At 39.8% G+C, this 23285-nt stretch overlaps 1 protein-coding gene across 2 annotated transcripts; it reads left to right on the top strand.

Annotated features, from left to right (window-relative positions):
• On the top strand, positions 1-10263 carry Amun (protein amun). Of its 2 annotated transcripts, none has more exons than XM_011499428.1 (4): positions 1-195; positions 6842-6938; positions 7908-8223; positions 9475-10263. In XM_011499428.1, the coding sequence occupies exons 1-4, from the start codon at positions 119-121 to the stop codon at positions 10068-10070; spliced, it is 1086 nt and encodes a 361-aa protein (XP_011497730.1). In that variant the 5' UTR covers positions 1-118; the 3' UTR covers positions 10071-10263. The 2 variants fall into 2 exon arrangements, with proteins under 2 accessions (XP_011497730.1, XP_011497721.1); XM_011499419.1 differs by lacking the exon at positions 1-195 and adding an exon at positions 1556-2064.
• Positions 10264-23285: the final 13022 nt, after the last annotated feature.

Genomic DNA, 23285 nt, shown 5'->3' with positions numbered 1-23285 from the left:
GGGGCAGAGCTTAGTCGGGTGCGCGTGGCGCCATCTGGCGGGACGGCCACACTCACCCGCTTAGCTCGTAAGCAGCAGCAGTCCGACGAGATCCGTCCGTGCGGTGGAGCGGAGTCGTATGCGTGCGAGAGAACGAGTCAGTCCAGCGAGAGAGGAACGGAAGGCGCTCTCGGGATTATACGATATAGAGAAGTGGTGCGTGGCCCGTCCGCTCCTGCGACCGACAACACGAGCAACAGCACTACGTGGGTGTGCGTGCGTGCGTGCGTGTGACAGGGAGAGAGAGAGAGAGAGAGAGTGAAGTAAGGAGACGGGTAGATAGAGAGACCGATAGGTAGATAGAGGTAGATAGGTTGATTGATAGATAAGAGCACTAGGTTCCTTGAGACTCGGTGATCCTTTTCGCGTTTATTTCATCCTTGCTTGTTTCTTCGTCAGCATTGGATGCGAGCTGAGCCAGCGAGCAAGCAAGTAAGCAAGCAAGCTAGCAAAAACGTAATCGTTATCGTCGCATCCTCGTCGTCATCAGCACCTCGGCTGCCGTCGCCGCAATCGCGCTAGCACCCAACGCACACGCACGTTCTCCCGTTTGCTTTTGCTCTCTCTCTCTCTCTCTCCCTCTCTCTCTCTCTGTCTCTTATTCTTTCTTTGACACTGGGAAACGGAGTGGTGCGCGCCTGCCAAGCGCGCCTCTCTCCGTCTCTCGGCGAGGTCGCTCGCGGTACCGACGAGGCTCGAGCACTGTACTACGTTGGAGGCTCGGGGAAGCAAGCGAGGGATCCCTCTCGTTCTCTTCTAACCTCAATTGGAACGCGCGCTCGCCCCCACGTCTGGTCTGGCCCTCGCTGTCGCGCGAGTCGACCGCTGGGATTTAAACGCGCTTGGGTTGTGTGCTCGCGCCTCTGCTCGCGCCCCTGTGTCACTGAAAGCTACTACACACATACCCAATCATATAATCGGGCATCCACATATGCCTATGCATAAGTGCATGCGTACACGCGCCAAAACATTACTCAATAACTAGTTATATATATATATATATATATATATATATATATATATATAAATAATTGAATAAATAAATAAATAAGTAAATATATATGTATATATGTGTAAATAAATATTCGCATATATACGTAGATAATACGCGGGCGGTGTTGCATATGTACATGTGCCTCGAGGTATAAATAAATCTTATGTGTATGTGTATAGATTGAAGGAAAGAGAGAGAGGACGTGGTGGAGGTGGAAGCGAGAGTGCAGGGGCAGATACGCGCCACTGCTGACTAGGCACGAGCAACAAGAACGAGCGAGAAGGAGAGCGAGAGAGCAGGAATTTCTCGCACGGCATTGGTGTCCGTATGTACGTGTGCTTACGTACTCTCCCTCTCTCTTCATCTCTCTCTCTTACGCACACGCGCTTACATACTGCGGCGTGGATCGTTGCATGCCGTGGAGAAAGAGGCTAAGAGCGTAAGGGATACGTAAGCGTCGACGGGACAAGCCCGTAGAAGGCCGAGCTGGTGGGGGAAACCAACCGCTGCAGCCGTGGAAGAGGTAGGACGGACGAGGAGGTGCCCTGGTGTGCCACCTTCCGGCGCCCGCCTGCAACGTTCGACGCAGAGCGAACCCGCACGCGCACAGCCACGGCGAAGAGGATAGAGCGAGAGCGCGCCGTTGAGCGCAGAGGAGAGGAAGAAGAGAAATAGAGAGAGAAAGAGGGAAAGCAAAAGAATAGCAATAGCAATAGCAGCAGCGTGTGCTTTGCGTTTTAACGTAGAAACAGGCGCGCGCTGTTCGCGGTGCTGTTCGATAGGCAGTAGCGTTTTGGGGCCGCAGCCTTCTTCGTTGTTACATCGTGATTGTTTGCGCGTGTGCGTGTGTGTGTCGCCTAGCACGGCAACGCGCGCGCAATGGCTTCCGTGAAAGATACGGCGACTTTCTTCGCCGAGGGCACGGCCAGCCAATTTGAGCACGTACTCAAGCTCTACCCGCAGGCGCTGCGACTCAAGGCCGAGAACCACAAGTCCAAGAAGTCCGAGGAGCTCATCAAGCTCGACAACTGGTGAGTAGTGCCTATGCACGTAAGCGCACTTAAAGGGCCGTAGGGACAGTAGGGGATAGCGAAGGACGATGGAACGATAAAACGCGCGGCGGTAGGAGGTGGAGCCGCGGGAGGACGGGACGTTCCCCTCCGTCCATTCGCCTTTGGCGCGCGCGCGCCCACTCATTCCCAAACCCTTTTCTCATACGCACGCGGTCGGTTCGGCCGAACCTCATCATCATCACGCGGACAATGAACTCCTTAGGGAGGTAGGTCCACCACTTTTCCTCGGCTTCGGGCGCGCGCGTCCTCCCAAAGACTTGCTGGACGGGCAGAAGGGGGGGCTGTGACGCTTTTTTCTCTGCCGTGAGGATCGCGAGCAACGCGGTGGGGGCTTCCGCCGCTATCTCTTCGATCGCGAGAGAGAAGGAGCAAGACGCGTCACGATCCGCTCGCGCTCTGTCTCTCTGTTTCCCTCCCTCCGCCCTCTTTCCTTACCGTTGGTGGCGACTCAGCCCACCCCCTCGCATCTCCCACTTTTACCCGTTGAACTCGCCCACTCCTCGCGGACGAAAACCGAGCGTTTTTTTTGTTTCTCTCCCTCTGTTTTTCTTCTTATACGTCGTCTTGTTCTGTATCTCGACGGTGGCGGGCCGTTCTTGGAAGGGGTTGACGCCGGCCGGCAAGGAGCGCGGAACGGTAACGTGGGAAGTGTCGCCTCCAACTCTCGGGCGTATTATTTGCCTCAGCAATACACTTGCTTTGTGTCATTACCAAGGAAGTATTGGCATTCGTACGTTATTTGCCGAAACGGAGCCGCCACCGCAGCCACCCTCTTATTTTTAACTAGCGTTCGGCAGACAATATGTCGATCGTGAATTATTACGCGCCGCCGTTTTTATCCTTCATCATTAGTTCGCACGGCATCTCGATGAATCTGCTACTTAGACGAGCGCCGCTCAGAACTTGAATTCTTGCCACGTAAACAAAGCACCTTGTGACCCTTAGCGCTCGCTCCGTAACTCAGCAGTCAACCCTTACTTCCTTCCATCGTTCTCATATTTGCTACTTTTTTTGTTCGGTTTTGTTCTATCTTTTTTTCTTTATATGTGTATGTATGTATGCGCGTGCGCGCGTGTGTGTATGCGTGTGTCGAAACCCGGACAGGACTTTACAGGTCGAGCGATAGTCGGTAAATGTTGCCGCCGACGCTCACGTCGTTCGCCCAACCCTTTTCCGATGCATGAGCGAATGGTTCGTGCGCCTCGACCGTAGACCTCGACGACGACGGCGACGACGACGGCGACGACGACGGCGACGACTTCCCTCATCTGTTACCTCCTCCTTGTATTTGTTTCTTGCTCTCTCGCTTCGTCTCGCTTCACCTCACCTCACCTCACCTCACCTCACCTCACCTCACTTCACCTCACTTCACCTCACCTCACCTCACTTCACCTCATCTCATCTCATCTCATCTCATCTCACCTCTCTTTACCTCGCCAGACCGTCTCATATTACCACACCTTACCTCGCCATACCTGGTCTGGCCTGGCTATACCACGAGGTGAGAGCGTTCGATCCTGCATTGTAGGAGTGGCGTTACGAGACCTACCGTCGTCGCCTATAGATGCTTTTATCTTCCTAAGGTACTCTCTCAGCACACCGCGTTCTATAATTTACGACTAATTACGCAGTTGATGCGTAATCGCTGACCTGCCTAATCCAACTGCTTTCTTCATCTAGCGGCATTGGTACAACTTCTTGTTAAAAAATTGCTCCCTACTGTCCAGATGGATAATTGCGTTCAAAGAGGCGTCGATCGATCTCTTCAATTCGTTTCACGTTAATGCTGAGAAGTGCGAAGCGACACTCCTAACTGGTTATATCCCTTTATGATGTTTTTTCCGTAATGCAAAATGCAATAAAAAATCTAAAATAACGTATAAATTTTTTTAATGAATTATCTTTAAATTAATTTTTTAGCTTAATTAATGGTTGTACACTTTAAGGAAAAAAATGGCAAACAAACGACGACTTTATAACGCGTATTTTTAAATAAGATGACTACCTATAGCGCTTGGTAATTTTACCGCTGACACGGCTGGAGGATGTGCGTACTTCCATTAAAGAAAAACTCATCATTCTAGGGGCCCGGTTGTACCACCTCGTAATTCAAGCATCAAAGTAAACGCGAAAGGGGTGAAGGGAGTATTTTTTCTTTTTTCATTTCCTCTTTGGATTGGACGACAGATACAATTTTTAGTAAAAAATGTTAATACCCTGCTGTTGGCTACATGAGTTGGAAACTAATGGAATCATGACTTTCTTCACTTAATAAAAAGTTTTTTACATAATGATATTAAAATTTCTGTTTAACGCGTGAAAACCGCGTTCGCGACACTTGTGCCCATTCGATGATCAAATTTAAAATAATAAATCTCAAATTCATTAATTTCCATCTTCGAAAGTCGTTAAAATACATAATAGAATTTTTATTAAAGTATACAATACTGATGCTTCATATATATAAATACATATATAATTAAAATAAGCGTGATCCTTGTTGGCATCGGGCACGCTTCTAATAAAAAGTAGATTGACTAGAAGATTGTTTTTAAAAATCTAACCATGATAACCATGTTTATCAATCCTAAGAAATTATAAGAATGGCGCACATGTGTCTCACTGTTTCATTCACACGGTGGAATTAAGGTTTCGCAAGTCGCTTTTTTTTAATTTTTCTTATTCTTTTCTTTATGACTAGCATGAGTTTTACGACAATTACCATTAATGTATTCAAATACAACTCTCATTGGCAATTAAGAGATGTACAGTATCATATTAATAACAATGTTGTAAACACATATGAAAGCTAAAAAATTCATATAAAATAAAAACCAATAAACCATTTGAATATTCGAGTTAATAACTGAAAATAAAATTGAATTAGAGTTGTCATGCGCATAATGATCAAGCTTATATTCAAAGTATAAGAACACAGTAAAAATAAAATTTATGTAAGCCTTAGTCACTATATATCCTTATCAATAAATAAATAAATGACGAAATAATTTTTATGTAATAAACAAAGTGTCTTTATGGTAAATATATTTTACGCTAACGATACTACGTTTTATGGTGAGTCTTTACTATTAAATTGCTAGCAAACGAAATGAGTTAGTTATTTCATACCAACTATTGACTTATGTTTTGTACCTTATTTCGAATTGCAAGGAAATTTAGAGGATAGTCGAAAAGTTAACAAGTGTTAAATTTCTGCTCATTGTCTTCGGTTTTGTTTTCCTTGCAATGCTGTAAATTTATTTGTATTGTAGCGTAACGAAAATTACGTCCCCTGTCAAGTAACGTGTTTTTTTTATCGCAACCCTCGAAACTCGTAACCCGTACTATTACAAGAAAATGTCATATTAGAAACATACCGAGGAATACCATTGCATCATCGATAATAGCCACGATTATAAAAGTAAACATCATTAAAATGGATGTGAAGTGAGGTTAACTACGCGTAAAATTCGTCGTTCATCCCTCGTAACGCGAAACCCGAGTGAGGCAAGGCATAGCCTTTAGCATCGAACGCTGATGAAGTGTTTACGGGTTGAGACGAGAGGGCACGAGTAGGATGGACAGAGTACGTCTGTCTTGCAAAAATAATCGGGACGAGCACGCGTTGTCATCTCGACAACACTGGCGCCAGACTGTACAACTCGTTGCGTACATGCTCCCTTTGTACCGTTCTTTTCATTCTCTATTCCGGTGGCTTATGTATGCCGGCTGCGTGTTGGTGAGCGCGCTTGTGTGTCAAGGTTACTTACGAGATCTCTATCTCTATTCCTCTTAGCCTGGCTCGCTCTCATCTGCAGGTCGATTACGTGTCGTGCGCGACGTTCTCGCTTCTTTTATCTTTTATTCTGTCTTCCTGGTGGCTGCTTTTTCTTTCTTTTTTTCCTTCGATAATGACATTCGGAATGAGTTATTATTCTCGTTCTGGACGCTGTGGTTACTTCATTTTCAGCGTTCCTAGCGGGGAAGGAAAGTCACTTGGCTCTCGGCGATGTTTATTTGTTTTTCTTTTACGGGTACGTTACGAGGTACCGATGCGAACGCTTTTTTTTGTTTGTTTGCGGAACGAGCCTTAGAATTGACATTGCATTCGCGTAACAGGGCAAAACGATATTCAAGTTTCATTCCAAGCCTTTTTATAACTCTTCAAGTGCTTAAATCGATATTTATAACGAAATAGACGAATTCCCGGATATAATTATGATTTTTATCCTTTTTTTTTTACAAGGGATTTTGAAATTTCCGGACGAGTTTTGTCTTTTATTATTGAAATTATTATTCCGTTAGGCCCTAGTGGCCGAATTAGAGTATCAACGCCCTCATAAAAACGTCAAGAAATTGACGAGCACATAAATTTTACAAATTATGATATTGATATTGATGTATTCATTATTAAATACACATTTTGGCAGAACTAATAATTCATAATTATGGAAATTAAAAATTGAAAATGAATTTACCACAAATAATAGATATTTTACATTACGTAATTTAAACTTTTTTACGAAACAACGATACTATTTATTGAAACGATTTTCAAGATTTACAGTACTTTTTATATTTCTTACGAGAAATGGAAAATTAATATATATATAGTAATAAACAGCGTTAATAAAAAAGAACCAAAACTTATAAAATTATATTTAAATTATTATAAATCATTTAATTTTATGTATCTATTGTTAATATTAATTTGATATTAAACTGTTTGTTTCAGGTATCAAAATGAGCTTCCAAAGAAGATCAAATCTCGTGGAAAAGACGCTCATTTGAATCACGAAGAGCTAGTGCAGACTATGAAATGGAAGCAAATCGTAAGTTCCCGTATATAATAAATTATTTTTTATTATATATTGATGTGATAAGTCGATCACATTCAAAATCACACAGATGAGAAAAATGTCTTCCATTAGTAGTTTAATACATTTTAAAATAACTTTTCCAAAAATAATGTTTTATGCATAGCAGTTGATAATATTGAAATAAAAAATGGTTTGCTTAACGTATATTTATTTGCGATAACATTGATAAAATTTTACTATAAAAAAATGAGTCGGCAATTGTAGCAAAGAAAAATTAAAAAGGCATCATACATCCATTATTGATAATGCATCAATAGCTATAATTGTTTAAATTTTTAATAGAGTACGGTAGATAATGTACGTCTAATACTTGTATCTTTACTTGGATAAATTTTGAGAAATTTTAATTACGCATCTATGTTTTCTTGAATAAGACAAGTTGTCAGTTAATATATATATATTTTTTTCAACTAATTTGTACATATAACTTGAATCAATGTAATAAATTATTACAACGAATAAATTTACTTTAATAATAGACACATTCATATTAGCGCCAATCCAAGCTACCTCCCCCCTCCCCCAACAGTAATTTTATAAAAAAATTGTCATTAAAGTCCTACGTACGTATTAAAATCTTACATAGATCTGTATTATTTATGAATTCATTTCTAAAGTGATAAGATATTGGGTCTGTATCACTGTAATATTTTACTGTATATCTTCGGCTTACGAGTAAACCAACGATTAGTCGAAAAATAATTATCCAACCCCGGATTGGTATATCGCTCAAGGCGCGCGGTAAAATTTTCAATCCCATAAATAACGAGGAGCGCGCGTTCGAAGTAGAACTAGAAAGTGATAAGAGTCGTAAAAGGTTTGCGGTGTGCGAGTGAATCCCAACACGGAAACTTTAACTCTCACAACCTGTGCCGTACGAATGAAAGTAAAGTGCCCTCTTGTTGCCACGTGTGTCCGCAGCGCGGCAAGTTTTACCCGCAGCTGTCGTACCTGGTTAAGGTGAATACGCCTCGGGCTGTTATGGCCGAGACGAAGAAGGCGTTTAAGAAGCTGCCGAACCTCGAGCAGGCGATCACGGCTCTCTCGAACCTTAAAGGCGTCGGCACGACGATGGCCTCGGCCCTCCTCGCAGCCGCCTCGCCCGAGAATGCTCCCTTCATGGCCGACGAGTGCCTCATGGCCATACCCGAGATCGAAGGCATTGATTATACGACTAAGGAATATCTCAATTTCGTACAGCACATTCAAAACACCGTTGAGAGGCTCAACAAACAGAGTGAGTAAACGCTTCCTGTATGTTCAAATTCATTGGTGTGGATGGGCGTTGATGACAGGAGCAGACTCTCCTTATCATTTCACCCGATAATAAGCATTTAAGAGCTTAACCGCTATGGTCGTACTAGAAATGAAAGGGATGTAGCAGTGGAGTGGGTGGGCTGTAGGTACGAGTAGTCCGGGTAATGTTCTCCAATTCAATTTCGGTTAATTAATATGGATTGATTGAAGGTCTATTGTAGTCGGTCGCGCACTGTCTTTAAACATCTTCGGTGTTTGAATATTGAATCTTAGGCGATTTTTAAATAACAAGTAAATCTTGTGTGACATTGACAGAGCCCCATGCGTTGGCTCTTTGAAATGATTTTCATAGAAACTGGGGACAGGGAAAAATATTTGTACGCAACTAATAAGGATTCACGTAAGGTTTACGTGCTTGTGATTGCCCAAATATTCAAATTTAATCACGTTCAAACCGGGCTAATGATAATTTTCAATAGAATAAAAATGTAATTTCGAAGCTAATACGCACTATTATATTTCAATAATTATCGGAGATGAGAGAGGTTTTCAAAGATTTATTTCATAAAATTAGCGTAATTTTTTAGGGCATTTGAATACCGAGAGATCTTCAGAAACGTACACATTACACATGCAAAAAAGAGCGTGTTTATATCTATATTATCTAATAGATTTCTGGATGATCCGCAACTGACGCGTTAATCCAATATTGAATATAATATTAATAAAATAATTATTTGTAAATAATTTCCACGTCTGTACAATATAAATATAGTAAATAAATCAAAGGTTACAGTCTTACTTTCATAACATAATCTAATTTATTATAGAAAATAAAAAAAAATGCAATAAAAATTGTCATATATTATTGTCATATATTATTGTCATATATTAATTGGGTTCATCCTATACATACTACATTATTTTTACACTATCTGTCACGTAAAAAATGGAAACACGAAAGGAAAGAGACAATCGTTTATATATATATTTGTAAACAAAATTGAATTTTTATAAGAACATTATTTAATTTCTCATCTCATTATTTTCAATTAATTTACCAAAATACAATCTACGTATTACCCCTAATTCGTTTCTAAAAATGGTGAAAGCTCGGACCGCAAATGCTCCTTTTTGACGCAGTCCAACACGTAGCAATTGAGGATAATTAATATTAAAATCGAAAATAAATTCGACTTACACGCTTGGCCCTATCCGTTCCCTGTTGCAGACACAAACGGGAACTCCTGGAGTCCGCATCGCGTGGAGCTCGCATTGTGGACCCACTATGTCGCCTCGGAATTGAAGCCCGAGCTGCTGGACGGCATACCGGAGGGCGTCGCCACCGAGAACGGCAACTCACACCCGGCGAGCAACGGCGAATCTGCCCAGGAGCCGGCCTCTGACGATAGCAACCAAGAGCCGCTATTGTCGGGAGGCCTCGTCGCGGTCAGTAACAATAGCAGCGGTGCCGTTGCCTCGGCTACGAGCTTCCCAACAAGCAATAACGGTAACGCAACAGCACCCGTCGGTGCCATTACCCAGACTGTCGCCAATGGTAAGGCGCCCACCGCCCCCACGGCTGCTCTCGACGACAATAGTACCACGACCTCCTTTACCGAGGATTCGCTTGACAAACCGTCGACGCCCGCGGGTGCCGTGACTGCACCACCCTGTTGCGACGATACGAACGACTCGCTGCCTACGAACGAGGACAGCAGCAGTAATGCGACGCCGAGGCCAACGGATGAGAGCGAGGCGGCCACCGAAGAAGACAGCTCCCAAGATTCGGTGCATGAACCCCCTTCGAAGAAGAGCAAGAAGTGACCCGGCGCGGCTCCACGAGCGAGGACCGCCGCCAAAGCCGACGCCGATATCCTGCTCTGATCGCAAGGCCACCGACCACTAACCGCAACCGCGATGATGATAAGCCTTCGATTAATATCGCTATTGTTCATCGTTCATCAGCATAAGCAACACCAGCATCAGCAGCAGCAGCAACAACAACAACAGCAACAACAACAACAACAACACAACAACAAAACCGTTGCCATCACATCGTCATCAGCGTCATCAGCCTCGTCATTGTCGTCATTGTCATCGTTTTCATCATCCTCATTATCATCATCGTTATCATCATCATGGAGAAAATTTTAAGCTTGCCTGACGATGGTCTGAGGATGTGGATTAAAAGCGTGTATGAAAGAAAAAGAGAGTGAGTGAGAGAGAGAGAGAGAGAGAGACAGACAGACAGACAGATAACAAAAGTAAGGGCAAGGTGGGGTATTTTTCACCAGATGGTTAAATGTATACATATATAAGCAAATTAATTATATGTACACATGCGTACGTGATTCCGAGCCTGAGCTTATACTGATGGCGATAAATGCTTGAGACGCGGCAGGCATATGTATTGAATTTGGGCACCAACCGCACTGCAACAATGGAATTTGAACTTGACCGTACTATTGATAGTGCGTACGTCGTAACCCATTTTTCTTTTTGTCTTCTCTCGTACGAGCAGCCGTTGAAGATGAACGAAGACAATGCTGTGGACTCATCACCAACAACAGTAGCAGCTGCGTAAATTGCACAGATGCGTCACTGTTCTGATACTTCATTTTTCTTTATTTTCGTCGATGTCTCCTCCGTTTGCTGATCAATTCGCCCGCAACTTTTATTCCTCGTGCTTATAATTGCGACGGTACACTAAATGCGCAATCCTCTTGACCGGGCCCTTGACTTGAATCATAATCGAGGCAAATTTCGAGGAAAATCTAATTAAGCACGTATAAGTTTCATGACAAACTACTTGTAGATTCTGACCAATTTATTTTTTGTTTATTTGTGCGTATTATTGTTTTTTTAAAGCGCTTGTACACGCACCTCTGGTGATCTGCAAACGAAGGGTACATAAAAGATGTTATACAGTTGCGCTTTTCCAATGAGAATACAATCGTCATACCCATCCATATCCCGATTCCACCCTGATGAAGACAGAGAGAGAGAGAGAGAGGCGAGAGAGTATGTGTGTGCGAGCTTGTATGCAGGGAGCGTAGAATTAGAGAAAGAGATGATATGATAAATTATAATTATAATGTAAAGATTACGAGTTTTGTGCAAAACATGGCGACAAAGGCGGTGGCGCTGAATATTACGATAATATTAAAATAATTAATAATAACGATAATCTTAAATACTACCGAATCATTACCATAATTTATACACCTAAAGATTGAAAATAGAGAGGGGGAGAGGTGGGAGAGAGAGAGAGAGAGAAGTAATGAAAAGAGTAAGCAAATATTCAAATGATGCAGAAAAAAATTAAAAAAAAAACAAAAAAAGAATACGTTGCACGTCGGAATGTGTTGCATAAAAGCAAACCAAATATCTTATAAGTAAACATTTAGAAACAAAAGTAATTGCGGGTTTATATTATTGAAAATGAAAACTGAAAACAATAATAAGAGCAAAAAGTCGGGAAATTAGTAACACCACAAAAGAGGTTATTGTTTAGAGGGATTGAGGTTGTTGTATAGACGATTAACAATAAATAGAAGGAATATTGAACAAAAACAAAACTAAGTAAATCATTCATGACACAGGGCAAAAAAGAAAGGTAAGATGATAGATCTGCGTAACACACAAACGTAATCGAAGGTTCTGTATAGGAATTTAACTAGTATTTTTGCATAATGTCTAAATAAAGAAAAAATGAGTCTATGTGTGCGTGAAAACAGAACGTAAGATGAGTGTTCATTAATGAATCGATGAGTAGAACCGATTTAAAGTATACAAGGTGGAGTGAGTGCTGCGACACATGTATATGTGGTATGAAATGGCCGGTGAGCGAATGTAGTGGTTCGGTAACCCCGCCCTCCCCCCGATCTTTCGCCCGTAAGCGTTCATTAAAATTATATATATATATATATTATATTATATTATATTATATATATTTGTAATTTAGTGGGCACGAGAGGAACGTACACGCACACGCTCACACAAGCAGTCCAAAACGGGTATATAACCAGCAATATGAAGTTCGATTCACTGAGTCTGCCACAAGTAGCTACGAGATACCACACACATTTGCAAAGCAAACAAAGTACTGTGAAGTAAAATAAAGCTAACGAATAAAAGGGATAAATAGGTAGCGCAAAGTGATGCTAAGGATATGGAGCTGGAAAACAGGATAACAAGAAATTAACGAGATGAAATTTGTATGTACGTTGTGCTTGGACATCCTCTGAGTCAACTTTGATTTATAACGCGATAAGGGGAGGCGGGGGACTATGGAGAACTTACGTTTTTCGCGGCGTAAAGGTAAAGCCCTCTAGCGATGTAATAAACACATTTATTTGTCACACCGTAATTATTAAATATATTTATTTAGTGCCTAATTCATTCCGGAGAGTCGAGTCTCCTATCCTCTACCCTCATGTGCGCGTTTATTTCCCCTCTTACTTTTGCTTGATTTTCGATCTTCTAATTTCCGGCTTCGATGATTAATATAGCCGCAGTCCTGCGCCAAAGATGCAAAAAAGGTGTTGTTCGTGTATATTCGATGCATTCTCGAGAAAAACGGAAAAAGATGGAGACAATGATTGATCTTATTAATAATTATTTTTTATTTTTTTATTATATAATGTGAATGAACTATTTATCTATCGCATTGTTCTGAGTCACAGTCTTCCTATTTTTCCCTATTATCACTTTATTCATTATTTCATTCTCGTGCGTGTGTGCGTGCAAAACATTCCAAGTCTCATCTTTTTTTTTAATTTTTTTCATTTTTTACTATGACTACTTATAATTATTATCATTATGATATTATTCTTATAATAATAATTATTATTATTTAATTCTCTTTTCCCACCTACAAATATGTACGAATATTTTTAAATAATATGCAAATGAATAAACGAAAAAAATTTATTGTCATTTAAATTTGTACAGAAACAAGGAAAGTAGGGAGGGTACAACGTCCTTCAACTTTCATTCGTTTCGTTTTCTTTTTCCCAGTCTTATTAATCAGTCTTACGACACTTGAGAATTAAATTGCCTTACTGTCTCCTTTGTCGAACCATCAAAATTATTTTCTTTCATAGCAAAGGGAAATGAGAAAACGATATAACTTTAATGCACACATTGAGATTATTCAATTAAAAAAACGAAAAGAATAACGCTTTAACCCGCATTAGTCTGACTTGTGAAATAACTTGCACAGCTGCTCCGATGTTTGAAGTGAATAAATGTACGAACAAAACAAAAATCTTACCACTTCACACATCAATTGTTACTATTCCCTCGCCATTCATTCAAATAATTTACAAAATTAACTTAATTAAGCAGATTTCAATATATAAAACGTATTTCACCATTCATGTGTAAATTCTTTTATACGAAGGCATTCATAGACACTGGAAATTATTACGAAAGCTTTGACTAATGGATAAAAGCAGATTTGGTTCTGTTTTTGTGCTTGATGTTACAATCGACGCACGAATAATAACGATATAACGGAAAGAAAATTTGAAAAACAAAAAATCAAGTTGTCGCTAAGTATTCACAGGATCTAAATATTCTATCAAAACAATAGGAGCACTGCCATGAGCCGCCAGTAAAATGAATTTTAAATGCTGACTGAGTCGATAACGATCTAAGGTCCTGAACTGAGATCATTAATTACTGCTTTTGGAAGACTTCGTTTCTTGATCGCGGGGGATATCGATATTCAAATATTAATTACGTATTACGTTACTTAATTTATTATGATTATTATTAGGTCGAGCTGAAGTAAAGGTCGATTTCATTATTATGACACTTTATTTCTTTTAAGGGCTGTTCGTTGAGTAAATTGTAATGATTGCGAAATATTTTTTCCAATTTGTTTTTCATTTATTAACGTTATATCGCTAATGTTAACACTGAATCGGTGATATTTGGAATGGTATTACCTTTACGATTTACTTACTCTTTATAATAGAGCCTTTCGTGTTAATCGCTAGTCGGTTCTCTCTAAAAATTTTAGAGTGAGTTTTTAACTCTAAACTGGTACGATGAAAATTTCCATTCTAATTATATGAAACGACATTAAATTTTCGTATACGTGATTGTGTATGTGCACTAATAAATAACATACGTTTTAACGAACGTTTAATTATGTTGATTTGCGCTTTAGTTAACTCTCTAATATTAACTGGATAAAATTGAAAAAAATTGCCTTATAAGGCATAATCTAGCTCAGCATAGTCACTCTACTTTAATGTAATAAATATCCACTGTAACTAAAATTGGACAAATGTGTTTCAGTAAAGAGTGATCCTTAATTCCCGTTAGTGTGGAATCCCAGTCTAAAACATTTAGAGAGATTTTTCTTATCCCTCGAAGAGAATATTATCGCAAGGAAACATTAATTTAAAAGACTTTGCGTTATATTGTACCTTAAACAATAAGATCCTAAATAATAAAAGTAAAAAAATATTAAAAAAATATAAAAATTAAGTAATTTATATACATACACATACCTAGCGCTGAATATTATAAATTTAGATATTTCACTTATGGCCTTAAAATATAAACAAAATAGAGCGAGAGGTTAAAAGGCGAAAGAAATAAAGGAATAAAAAAGTGAAAAAGGAATGTTTTGAAACTTTTTATTTTTCACTTTACGCCGTATATAGTCGGTGCATTTTTAATTCCATGTTCTCTGGATTCACGGAGAAGCATTAAAGGGATAATACAAGAGAAAAGAAAAAAATTAGAAAAAACACCGACTTACGACTTCAGAAACTTATCCGCAGCACCGATCGTTAGACGGTTGTATACTAATTAATTGTTAATTAAATGATTCCACTTTAATGAGGGTGAGCGTGTGCAAAATAAGACAGAGTTTCAGTTGTATTCTGTATGTAATGTGAAGAAAGTGACGCAACTGCGATGTGCACTATGATATATGAAGAAGAAGGAGAAGAAGAAAGAAGAAAAAAATTAAAAGTGAGCGATTATGATGATACGACGATTATAATATTGAAGACGACATGTATGGACGTGTTGGAAAGAAGAAAAATAAAAATGGAAAATAAATATGAGGAAGAGACTTCAATCGTCGCCTAGTTGTGCGTTGACGATTATAATTATCAGAGTGAATATTAATGTAGTGGACGATTATTTAAAAATAAATAAGAATAATACGAGAGATTGTTTTACTTTTAGTTATTCCATAACTAAGCATAATACCGAAATTCTTTAATTCTAACACTTTCTTCTTGGCAATCTTAAGCCCCATATGCTGCAACATATATATACGCAATAATTTTGCTTATTGTACGTCCACGATGTCGAAGGCCTTCATAAAGACTATTGTGCATCTCAGAATATTAATTTATTTTTGACGAATGTAGGAGTTGTAAGTTAACTGTTAATTCCATTATGTGAAATATTAATTACCAATTTACGGGGCCCATACTGTACCTTTACATCGTCATTGTTGTCATAGTATTTAATTTAAATAAGCTATCGAACATTTTACTTTCTTTTAGCTCGCGTTATTGTCTTAATTTAAGTTGAAGTATATAAAGAAAAAAAGAAAAACGATATTGACAATTAATCTTTATTAACAAATATGTAAATTAATTCTTAGTTATAATGTATTTTCATCTATCAGAAGTATTTAATATAGAATATGATGCGCCAAGAAAATTATATTATTTGTATCAACGAAAGATTATTAAAATATGTTTGAAAATTAAAAAAAAAAACTCTTAAAATTTTTAACAATACACAAGCTAATTGCTACAAACTTTCCCGTCAAGTCAATGCCATTTCTCTAATTTTCAGTTCTTATAAACGAGCCTCCATCGCTGATTATTATTTTCATGAAATTGAGATTGCCTAGAAGATTAATCAACGTTCGCATCACCTGATAAGGCAACTGACAAATTCGAACGACTGCAAAAACAAATTTTAACTTGCATTAAAAATTTCAGTGTTAATTTAAAAATATAGGCGCGATTGTCAAAATTTGCAGCTCTCATATGGATAAATTAATTTATCGTGCTTTATCAATTTATTCAATTGTAAATATTAATCGATCGATCCTATCTTTATTTTACCTAGTAAATCCCGTTATATTCCGTCTAAAACTATCGTTAATCGTTATAAAGCTCTTTCCTTTCTCACAATACATGAACACGCAACCATTGTCGAAGGCATTCGACGAGGCATCTATAAATCTGCATTTCCTAATAACTTGTAATAAATGAGCGATCGCAGACATCTTGACAATCACGGTGTATGTACACAATTCGCGCTATTTAATTAGCCAATTTGACCCAACTGTGCTAGATGAAATCGCAAACAGAGGCATTTAATCTGCGTGCGTGCGCGTATTCGATGGATGTATACTTTGCATGACACGAGCATTAATCAGTAGGAGGCCCGAGCAGGATGTAACAAGCTTATTTCATCATTTCCATCACACGCTCAGGAGGATAAAATGGATTACTTGCAAACTTGTTTGGAAAGCTTTGCGTAACGGTGTCAGCTTACGGTCTGGATATTTTTCCAAATGCTCGGCAAAATTGGTAATTAGTTTGAAACAAAATATCGACGAGGTATTGTCTCGAATTATTAAGGAAGTAGTTTTGATTTTTTAATTTTCCGGTTAGCATTTTTCAATTTCTTTGTCGACACTTATAAAATTTAATTACATATATATAAATCATCTTGTTTACAATAAATGGAGAATTGCATCCTAAAATAACGATAGATGCAATGGTAGCAAATATCTTATTTAAAGTAGAGCAAAATTATTCGCGAGTTACCTTTCATTTTATTTCGAGTCACCGAGCATTCGATATGTCAACGCAAAATTCACCAATATTTATCATGATTGTTGTTATCGGCAGAAGACTCGATTTATCGAGTATATTAATGTCGATAGAAATCCGTCGTCTCAAGATTGATAACGCAACTTGGCGCACTTCATCCAAGCACAATATTAACTTACAATATTACGCAATTCCGAATTAACTTAGAATAAGAAAAAAAGCTCTTAGATACACGAGAAAATTACTTGCACACTTGGTAACTTAACAAGCTATATTAAGCATTTTAGTACTGTCGGCTTCTATAATTATTCTTTTTAATTTTCCAAGCTTCTCCTAATTCCCTTACATTACAAATCACCTCAATTCCAAGGTCTTTATTCGCCTTGATACAAATCGGAACTCATAGTACAGTTGCGGTTGCCTGTAATTGTCAAAAAGATTACTGGGAAACAAGAATAAGTCGTGAAAAATACGACCTTGGAAAATATCGCTGCTTCGGGTCAATTTCTCGCCGACACCGCAAAAGCCAGCGAATTTTCATCAACTTATTATCTGCTATAACTGCAACGGCAAATATAAGAACAGCCAAGGTATTTGAATATTACTCGGTAATAACGACAATCAGCGCGTACGATTATTTCACAGTTACATTGGTCGTCGTGAAAATAGAATTTTCATTTTGTAACGGCTGGCGAAATTCAATAATCGTGCACTCGTCTCGGCCTTAAACGCATCACGGCCTTTTCTAAACGAATGTCAATTAACGATCAATGGTTAATTTCACACGCTTGTATCCGTTGACAGTTACAGCATTGTGGCAAATATATCCATTACCTCGCACCTAAAATTATCGGCTGCTTGTATCGTCATACGGCAAATCATGTTTTCCCTGTCCCGATGTATTTCGTTTCCCTGCCTAAGTCCCCACTATCCCGTACACCCCAAGTGATCACTTTATTCTTTTATCAAAGAGATGTTCGGATTCTTATAAAGCGTCGGCTAAGTATCGACTCGTTAAAAGCCTCGTGTTTCCCTATAGCGTAGAGGGGGGAGGACTCGATCGAACCGAGAGATGCTAGATTCCCCATCGATTCCCAGAACGAGCGTGCGAAGGGTCAGGCCATCGACGTCCCGTTCCGAGGCACCTCATCCTTTCGATGCGCGGGGGGTCGACGATCACCACCCCCGCGTCAACATTGGTACGGCGGACGAGCTGGAGGAGGGGATCGGGAATGGAGGGAACGAGGTCAGGCACACACGCACGACTCGTGACCTAGTGACGGGAGCCAACGCGAAAAGGGCGGAGCAGCAAGAGGAAGGACGCGACCTTTCGACAGCCCTAACGCACCTACAGAGGATGGGAGGGTAAGTTTGTGGAGGCCTGTACGCGTGCATGCACACGGAGACGCACGGACTTGGAGCGACAGAGACACATTGGGCGTCAGGTCGATAACCAGTTGCTGCGCAGCTTTACGAAGGAAATGGCCGCATTTTCTGCGTGGGTGAAGAAAAAAGGTGGTCGGGTAGAATGCCGCGAATGAGCAGTGCATAGGAGAAAAAGAACGTGCACGAGTGCAATAATAGAACTTATTTTAAATAATGCAGATATGTGGAAAAAATAAAATAGTTTAGAGATTGGTTTGATCATTGTTTGTAACGACGAGTTCGAAAAATCAATTAAACGAATGAATTCAATGAATTTTATTTACCCCCGCTTTGTTCGAGAACAATTTTGGGAAAAATTAAATTAAAAAAGTGTGCATAATCTTCATATCCTAGATCATCCAAGACGAATAATTAGGAGACCTTAAAAGTTTGCGTCTATGCTTGTTGAAATAATTGTTTTCTAGGACTGATTTTACGAGATAATTATGCTATACCGTTACCATCAATTTTCAATGAGTTATTTTAATTGTCGGTTTACGCTTCAAATGAGATAAACAAAGTTTGCTTATCACGTAGACCAGCAATATCATCGATTGTTCATTGTTTGCTAATTGAATGCAAAGGATGACTTTATTTTGGCAATTTTTCAGGCGCTTATTTAATTACAAAATCTCCCGGATAATGGTATAATAAGCGTTGATATTTACACTGTCGCTTATTATTTAATTTCAACATTACTACTTCCGACCATTAAATATCTGAAACACGTGAATGATCATTTTTTGCTTGTCGTAATATTGCCATCACCTATTAATTTATACCAGATATTTAATCTTGACTAGGCTCATGCAATTCATTGGAGCTTCTGAAGAGGTCTCGTAATTTTTTATCACGATTTTGCACTCCTGTTGGTAAATGACTATACTTTTTCAAATAATTATAACGAATGTTTACTGTATTTATGTTAAAAATAAATTTCACTTGAAATTATTATATTTTCATGAAATTGCAATATCGATTACACTGAAATTTTCTTCCTGTACGTTTACTCATCTCTCGTAGTGTATAAATAACTACAGAACAATGATTATGACTTGTCTTTTACTAACTCATTTTCCTGCGCTGAATATTCAATAATAACCTGTCATTTTCATCTCCGTCGTAAGTATAAAATAATTTTTTCTTGGCATAAACATAATTCAACGGAGCAAAATACGGATAATATAATAAGAATTGTATTATTATTTATAAATATAATAGAAAATATATCATTTTGGTTAATTTGGTTTTCCTCGATTGCAGGTGAAATCTTATTTTTATTTTTTTTATGTTTTTGTACAGCAACATGTCTGAGGGATTGAAGATATTCAATTTTTTTACTTACGATGGTATAATAATACATCACGGCTTGGATTCAATAGAGTAAAATTGTTGATTGGTAACACATTGTAAATTTAAATTCAGAATTTAAGATTGAAAGGTGGAGAGGTCATATTATCAGAATGAGGCTTAAAACAAACTCTAAATTTTTATTATTATTTCTTACAGTTATAATAGAAATTCGAAAGATGTCAATATTTTGAGTAATCATCGTGCGCGACATTTCATAACAACTTATAGGACATTTAGCCTGAAAGAAATATCTTTTCCATTAACATTTCTTTTAAATATTATTCTTCATATTTCGCTTCTTTTACTGAATTACAATTAACTTTAAACGGGTATTCAATTATTTCTGTTAGTGAGACTTCCATTAAAAAAAAAAGTTTATTAAATGGAACAGTTCATTAGATCGTACTCCAATTAATTCAAGACTTAATTTAATCGACTGACGATAAATTTCGTTACAAGCCTGTTACTTCTGTTGTTAAGGTAACGAAGTAGTTTTCGAAACGAAGAGCTTGACACTCGTATCTACGCGAGAATTTAAAGAATATTTTCAATTTACTCATCGGGTAAAAATGATCAATAATAAAAATATTCACTCGTAAAGACGCGAGAAGACACGGTTGATTATTAATATTCCTTGGTAGTGTGAAATTTCCGATTTACGATAGAAAATAGCAATGACACCAACAAATATACTCACAATTATTAGCACAAGTATTTTACAGTGTGCTGCGACGAAGCATTTTAATGCTAAAATAATGATATTTCATTTTGTAATTCAATATTTTAAAATATTCGAGTGCGCGTTTATTTATTTCGCGAGTCTATCTTGGTTGGCATTTTCATTTCCCTTAGCGTATTCGAAGAATATCAACTCCGTACGAATCCAACAGCCATCGATTTCCAATTTAAATTATTTTAATATAAATTTTAAATTCATTTCGCAACTTTCTCACGCTACATTTCCCCCATTATCCATCTGTCCTTGGCTTTAGACAGCAACCACGGATTCCGATAAGAAAAGAAGGACCGACTTCTCTAACATAACTTTCACCCAATCAAGCTCCAACGTCACTCTTCATTGCGATTACCATGGACAAGAAAAAGCAGAGAAAAAATCCAAACAATAAAACAGGAACGAAAAAAGGGGATCACTAATTTTCAATAATTGACGCGAGGCGCATTCATTTATGAAAATAAAGGGTGCACTCATGATTACTAAATATCATCCTTTCGTATATTCTTTCGATTACTGATCACACTCTCTCGACTTATTATTAGGATTTCTTAGCGCGACATTGCACTCGCCCTCAATTACTGCACGCTCCAAAGTTCCAGTTCCATCAGCATGGAGCATAGGAGCAGCGCATAGCTCATTCGCCTTTAATGCGAGTCTGACCCCAGCACACCTACCCTACGTTCGATCATCAAACAGACGACAGCAGTTGACTGCGCAGCTGATAAATCATAAATCATTAGAGTCGCGAGTGTTCGACGAGAGCGTTGAATACGAGAAGAGTGAGTGTAAATTCTGAAAGGCTGCATACCGCCCGAATATCCTTACCGCGCCAAGGACTCGTGCCCTATTTATTTTACAGAGAGGAGCGATCCGCGCTGCAGCCACAGTCACACTGTCTTTGTTCATCACACCGAGTGGAAGGAAGAAAGGAAGGAAGAAAGGATGGAAGAAAGGAAGAAAGGGTGAGTCAGTTGAAGATCCATTCGCACACGACGCAACCAACGAGCTCGACTCATTAAACGGCGACAATACTATTGTCGGACCGGCGTGCACTCGTCCATAAGTATTTTCGTCGTTGGTGGTCGGGCGGTGGCGATAGGTGTCCGTCGGACCGAAAGCGAGCGCGAAGCACGTGGTCACGGTTCGGGTATAAGTAGGCAGCGGCTCGTCGCGCGCACACACGAACGCATCAATGCCTCGAGTTTCTAATGTATTACGTCACGCAGTGTCGGGCTGAGCGTGCGAGGAATTCCAAACGATCGCGTGGAGGGCAGCTACGGCGGCGATGATGGTGGAGGGATGGTGCGCGCGCGTATGTGTGTGAGAGAGAAATAGTGAGAGAGAGAGAGAGAGAGAGAGAGAGAGAGAGAGAGAGAGAGAGGGAGAGAGATAGAGTGCGATTGCGCGAGGGTGACGCGGACGTAGGAATTCCCCGGAAGCGCGCGGCCGGCGAGAACAGACCGACACATTGCCTCCGGTGTAGCCGGTCGGTATGCAATGTAGGCATGCATTGGCGTGTCAGGGGCGGATGGGACGACGAGGAGCAAGGAGGACGGGGGCGTGACGGGTCGCGTCGGCGGCGGACGGCGGGGAGTCTGCAAGCGGAGAAAAGCGCGACCAAAGGAGTGCGAGAAGGACAAGGTCACGGCTAGGCGGTGGCTACAGGTTGCGCTCTACTCGCGTTTGTTTTGTGTTTGCCGGGTACGCGTGTACGGGCATGGGTGCCGTGTATGCGCATCTGTGTGCGGGCGTGTGGGCGATGTGCGACGGCTCTCTCCATACGTACACAGTGACGCTTAGCACGTGCGTCGCGTGCGTTACACTGGCGTGGGAGTCATGCATTGGCGGTGGTGATCGGAGGAGCAGCAGGAGTAGGAGGAGGAGGAGGGCGAAAGCGGAGTTGCGAACAAGAAGGGGGCGATTCGAGATGTGCGAGCGAAATTGCTCGGCGCCACAATTGGAAAAATGGAAATTTCGGTCGAGGAGGCGCTCGCGATTTTTGGCGGGAGGCTTGAGTGCGATCCGTTGCGGCTTACATTCACGGCGCTTGCTTTTAACACTGGAATATTCTTGGATAGTTGCGCGCAGATTTACGCAACCGCGCTATTCGCTATTACAACTAATCAGTGCGCGCGGCCGTACAGAGCTCTTTTGACTACATTTTAATTTCTTAAATGTATTTCCAAGTTGAGCTAGGCTAATGTCTTTCGAATGTTCCCTGCCGACATCGCATAATTGGCTATAAGTTCGGCAAATGTCGGGGTCGAGGCTTCGAGTCAGGGTATTATAAATTGCTTAATTTTGCGCTTTTTACTTTTTCGTAGGTGCCTTAAGAGTGTGTTGTTACAAAGTTACAAAGTTACAAAGATACAAAGTTACAAAGGTAGCTTAATGGAGTGAAGCAGCTAGGAGATTTACAATATGAAAATCCAAATAGTTGTGTAAAGTTGTAGAAAGTTAGCTGGCATGCCGCTTTATCGATCGGATTGCTTTGATATTACCACTCGATGCTCTCAATGTGCCCGTTAGACTCCTCGATTACTGCATCGTTTCACACAAAAAAAATGTTGCCTCGACTCTTCCGCTCTTACAACGGGCTTTTACGTGATATTCGCAAGCACTAGCACTCGCGCTTACGAGTTTCATTCGAGACAACGTAATGGAACTCTCGAACGTGCATAACAATTGCATTACGCA

This window comes from Ceratosolen solmsi, unplaced genomic scaffold (assembly GCF_000503995.2).
Source record: "Ceratosolen solmsi marchali unplaced genomic scaffold, CerSol_1.0 scaffold10, whole genome shotgun sequence".
NCBI classification, from domain to species: domain Eukaryota; kingdom Metazoa; phylum Arthropoda; class Insecta; order Hymenoptera; family Agaonidae; genus Ceratosolen; species Ceratosolen solmsi.
Note: the sequence above shows the minus strand (reverse complement) of the source record. Positions and strands in the feature narration are given on the sequence as shown.

What these genes read in the sequence shown, in the direction of transcription:
- Amun (XM_011499419.1), top strand. Translation starts at nt 1,913, where the DNA reads ATGGCTTCCGTGAAAGATACGGCGACTTTCTTCGCCGAGGGCACGGCC. An exon ending in CTCATCAAGCTCGACAACTG is followed by an intron (nt 2,065 to 6,841) that starts GTGAGTAGTGCC and finishes TGTTTGTTTCAG; the next exon opens with GTATCAAAATGAGCTTCCAA. An exon ending in TGAGAGGCTCAACAAACAGA is followed by an intron (nt 8,224 to 9,474) that starts GTGAGTAAACGC and finishes TCCCTGTTGCAG; the next exon opens with ACACAAACGGGAACTCCTGG.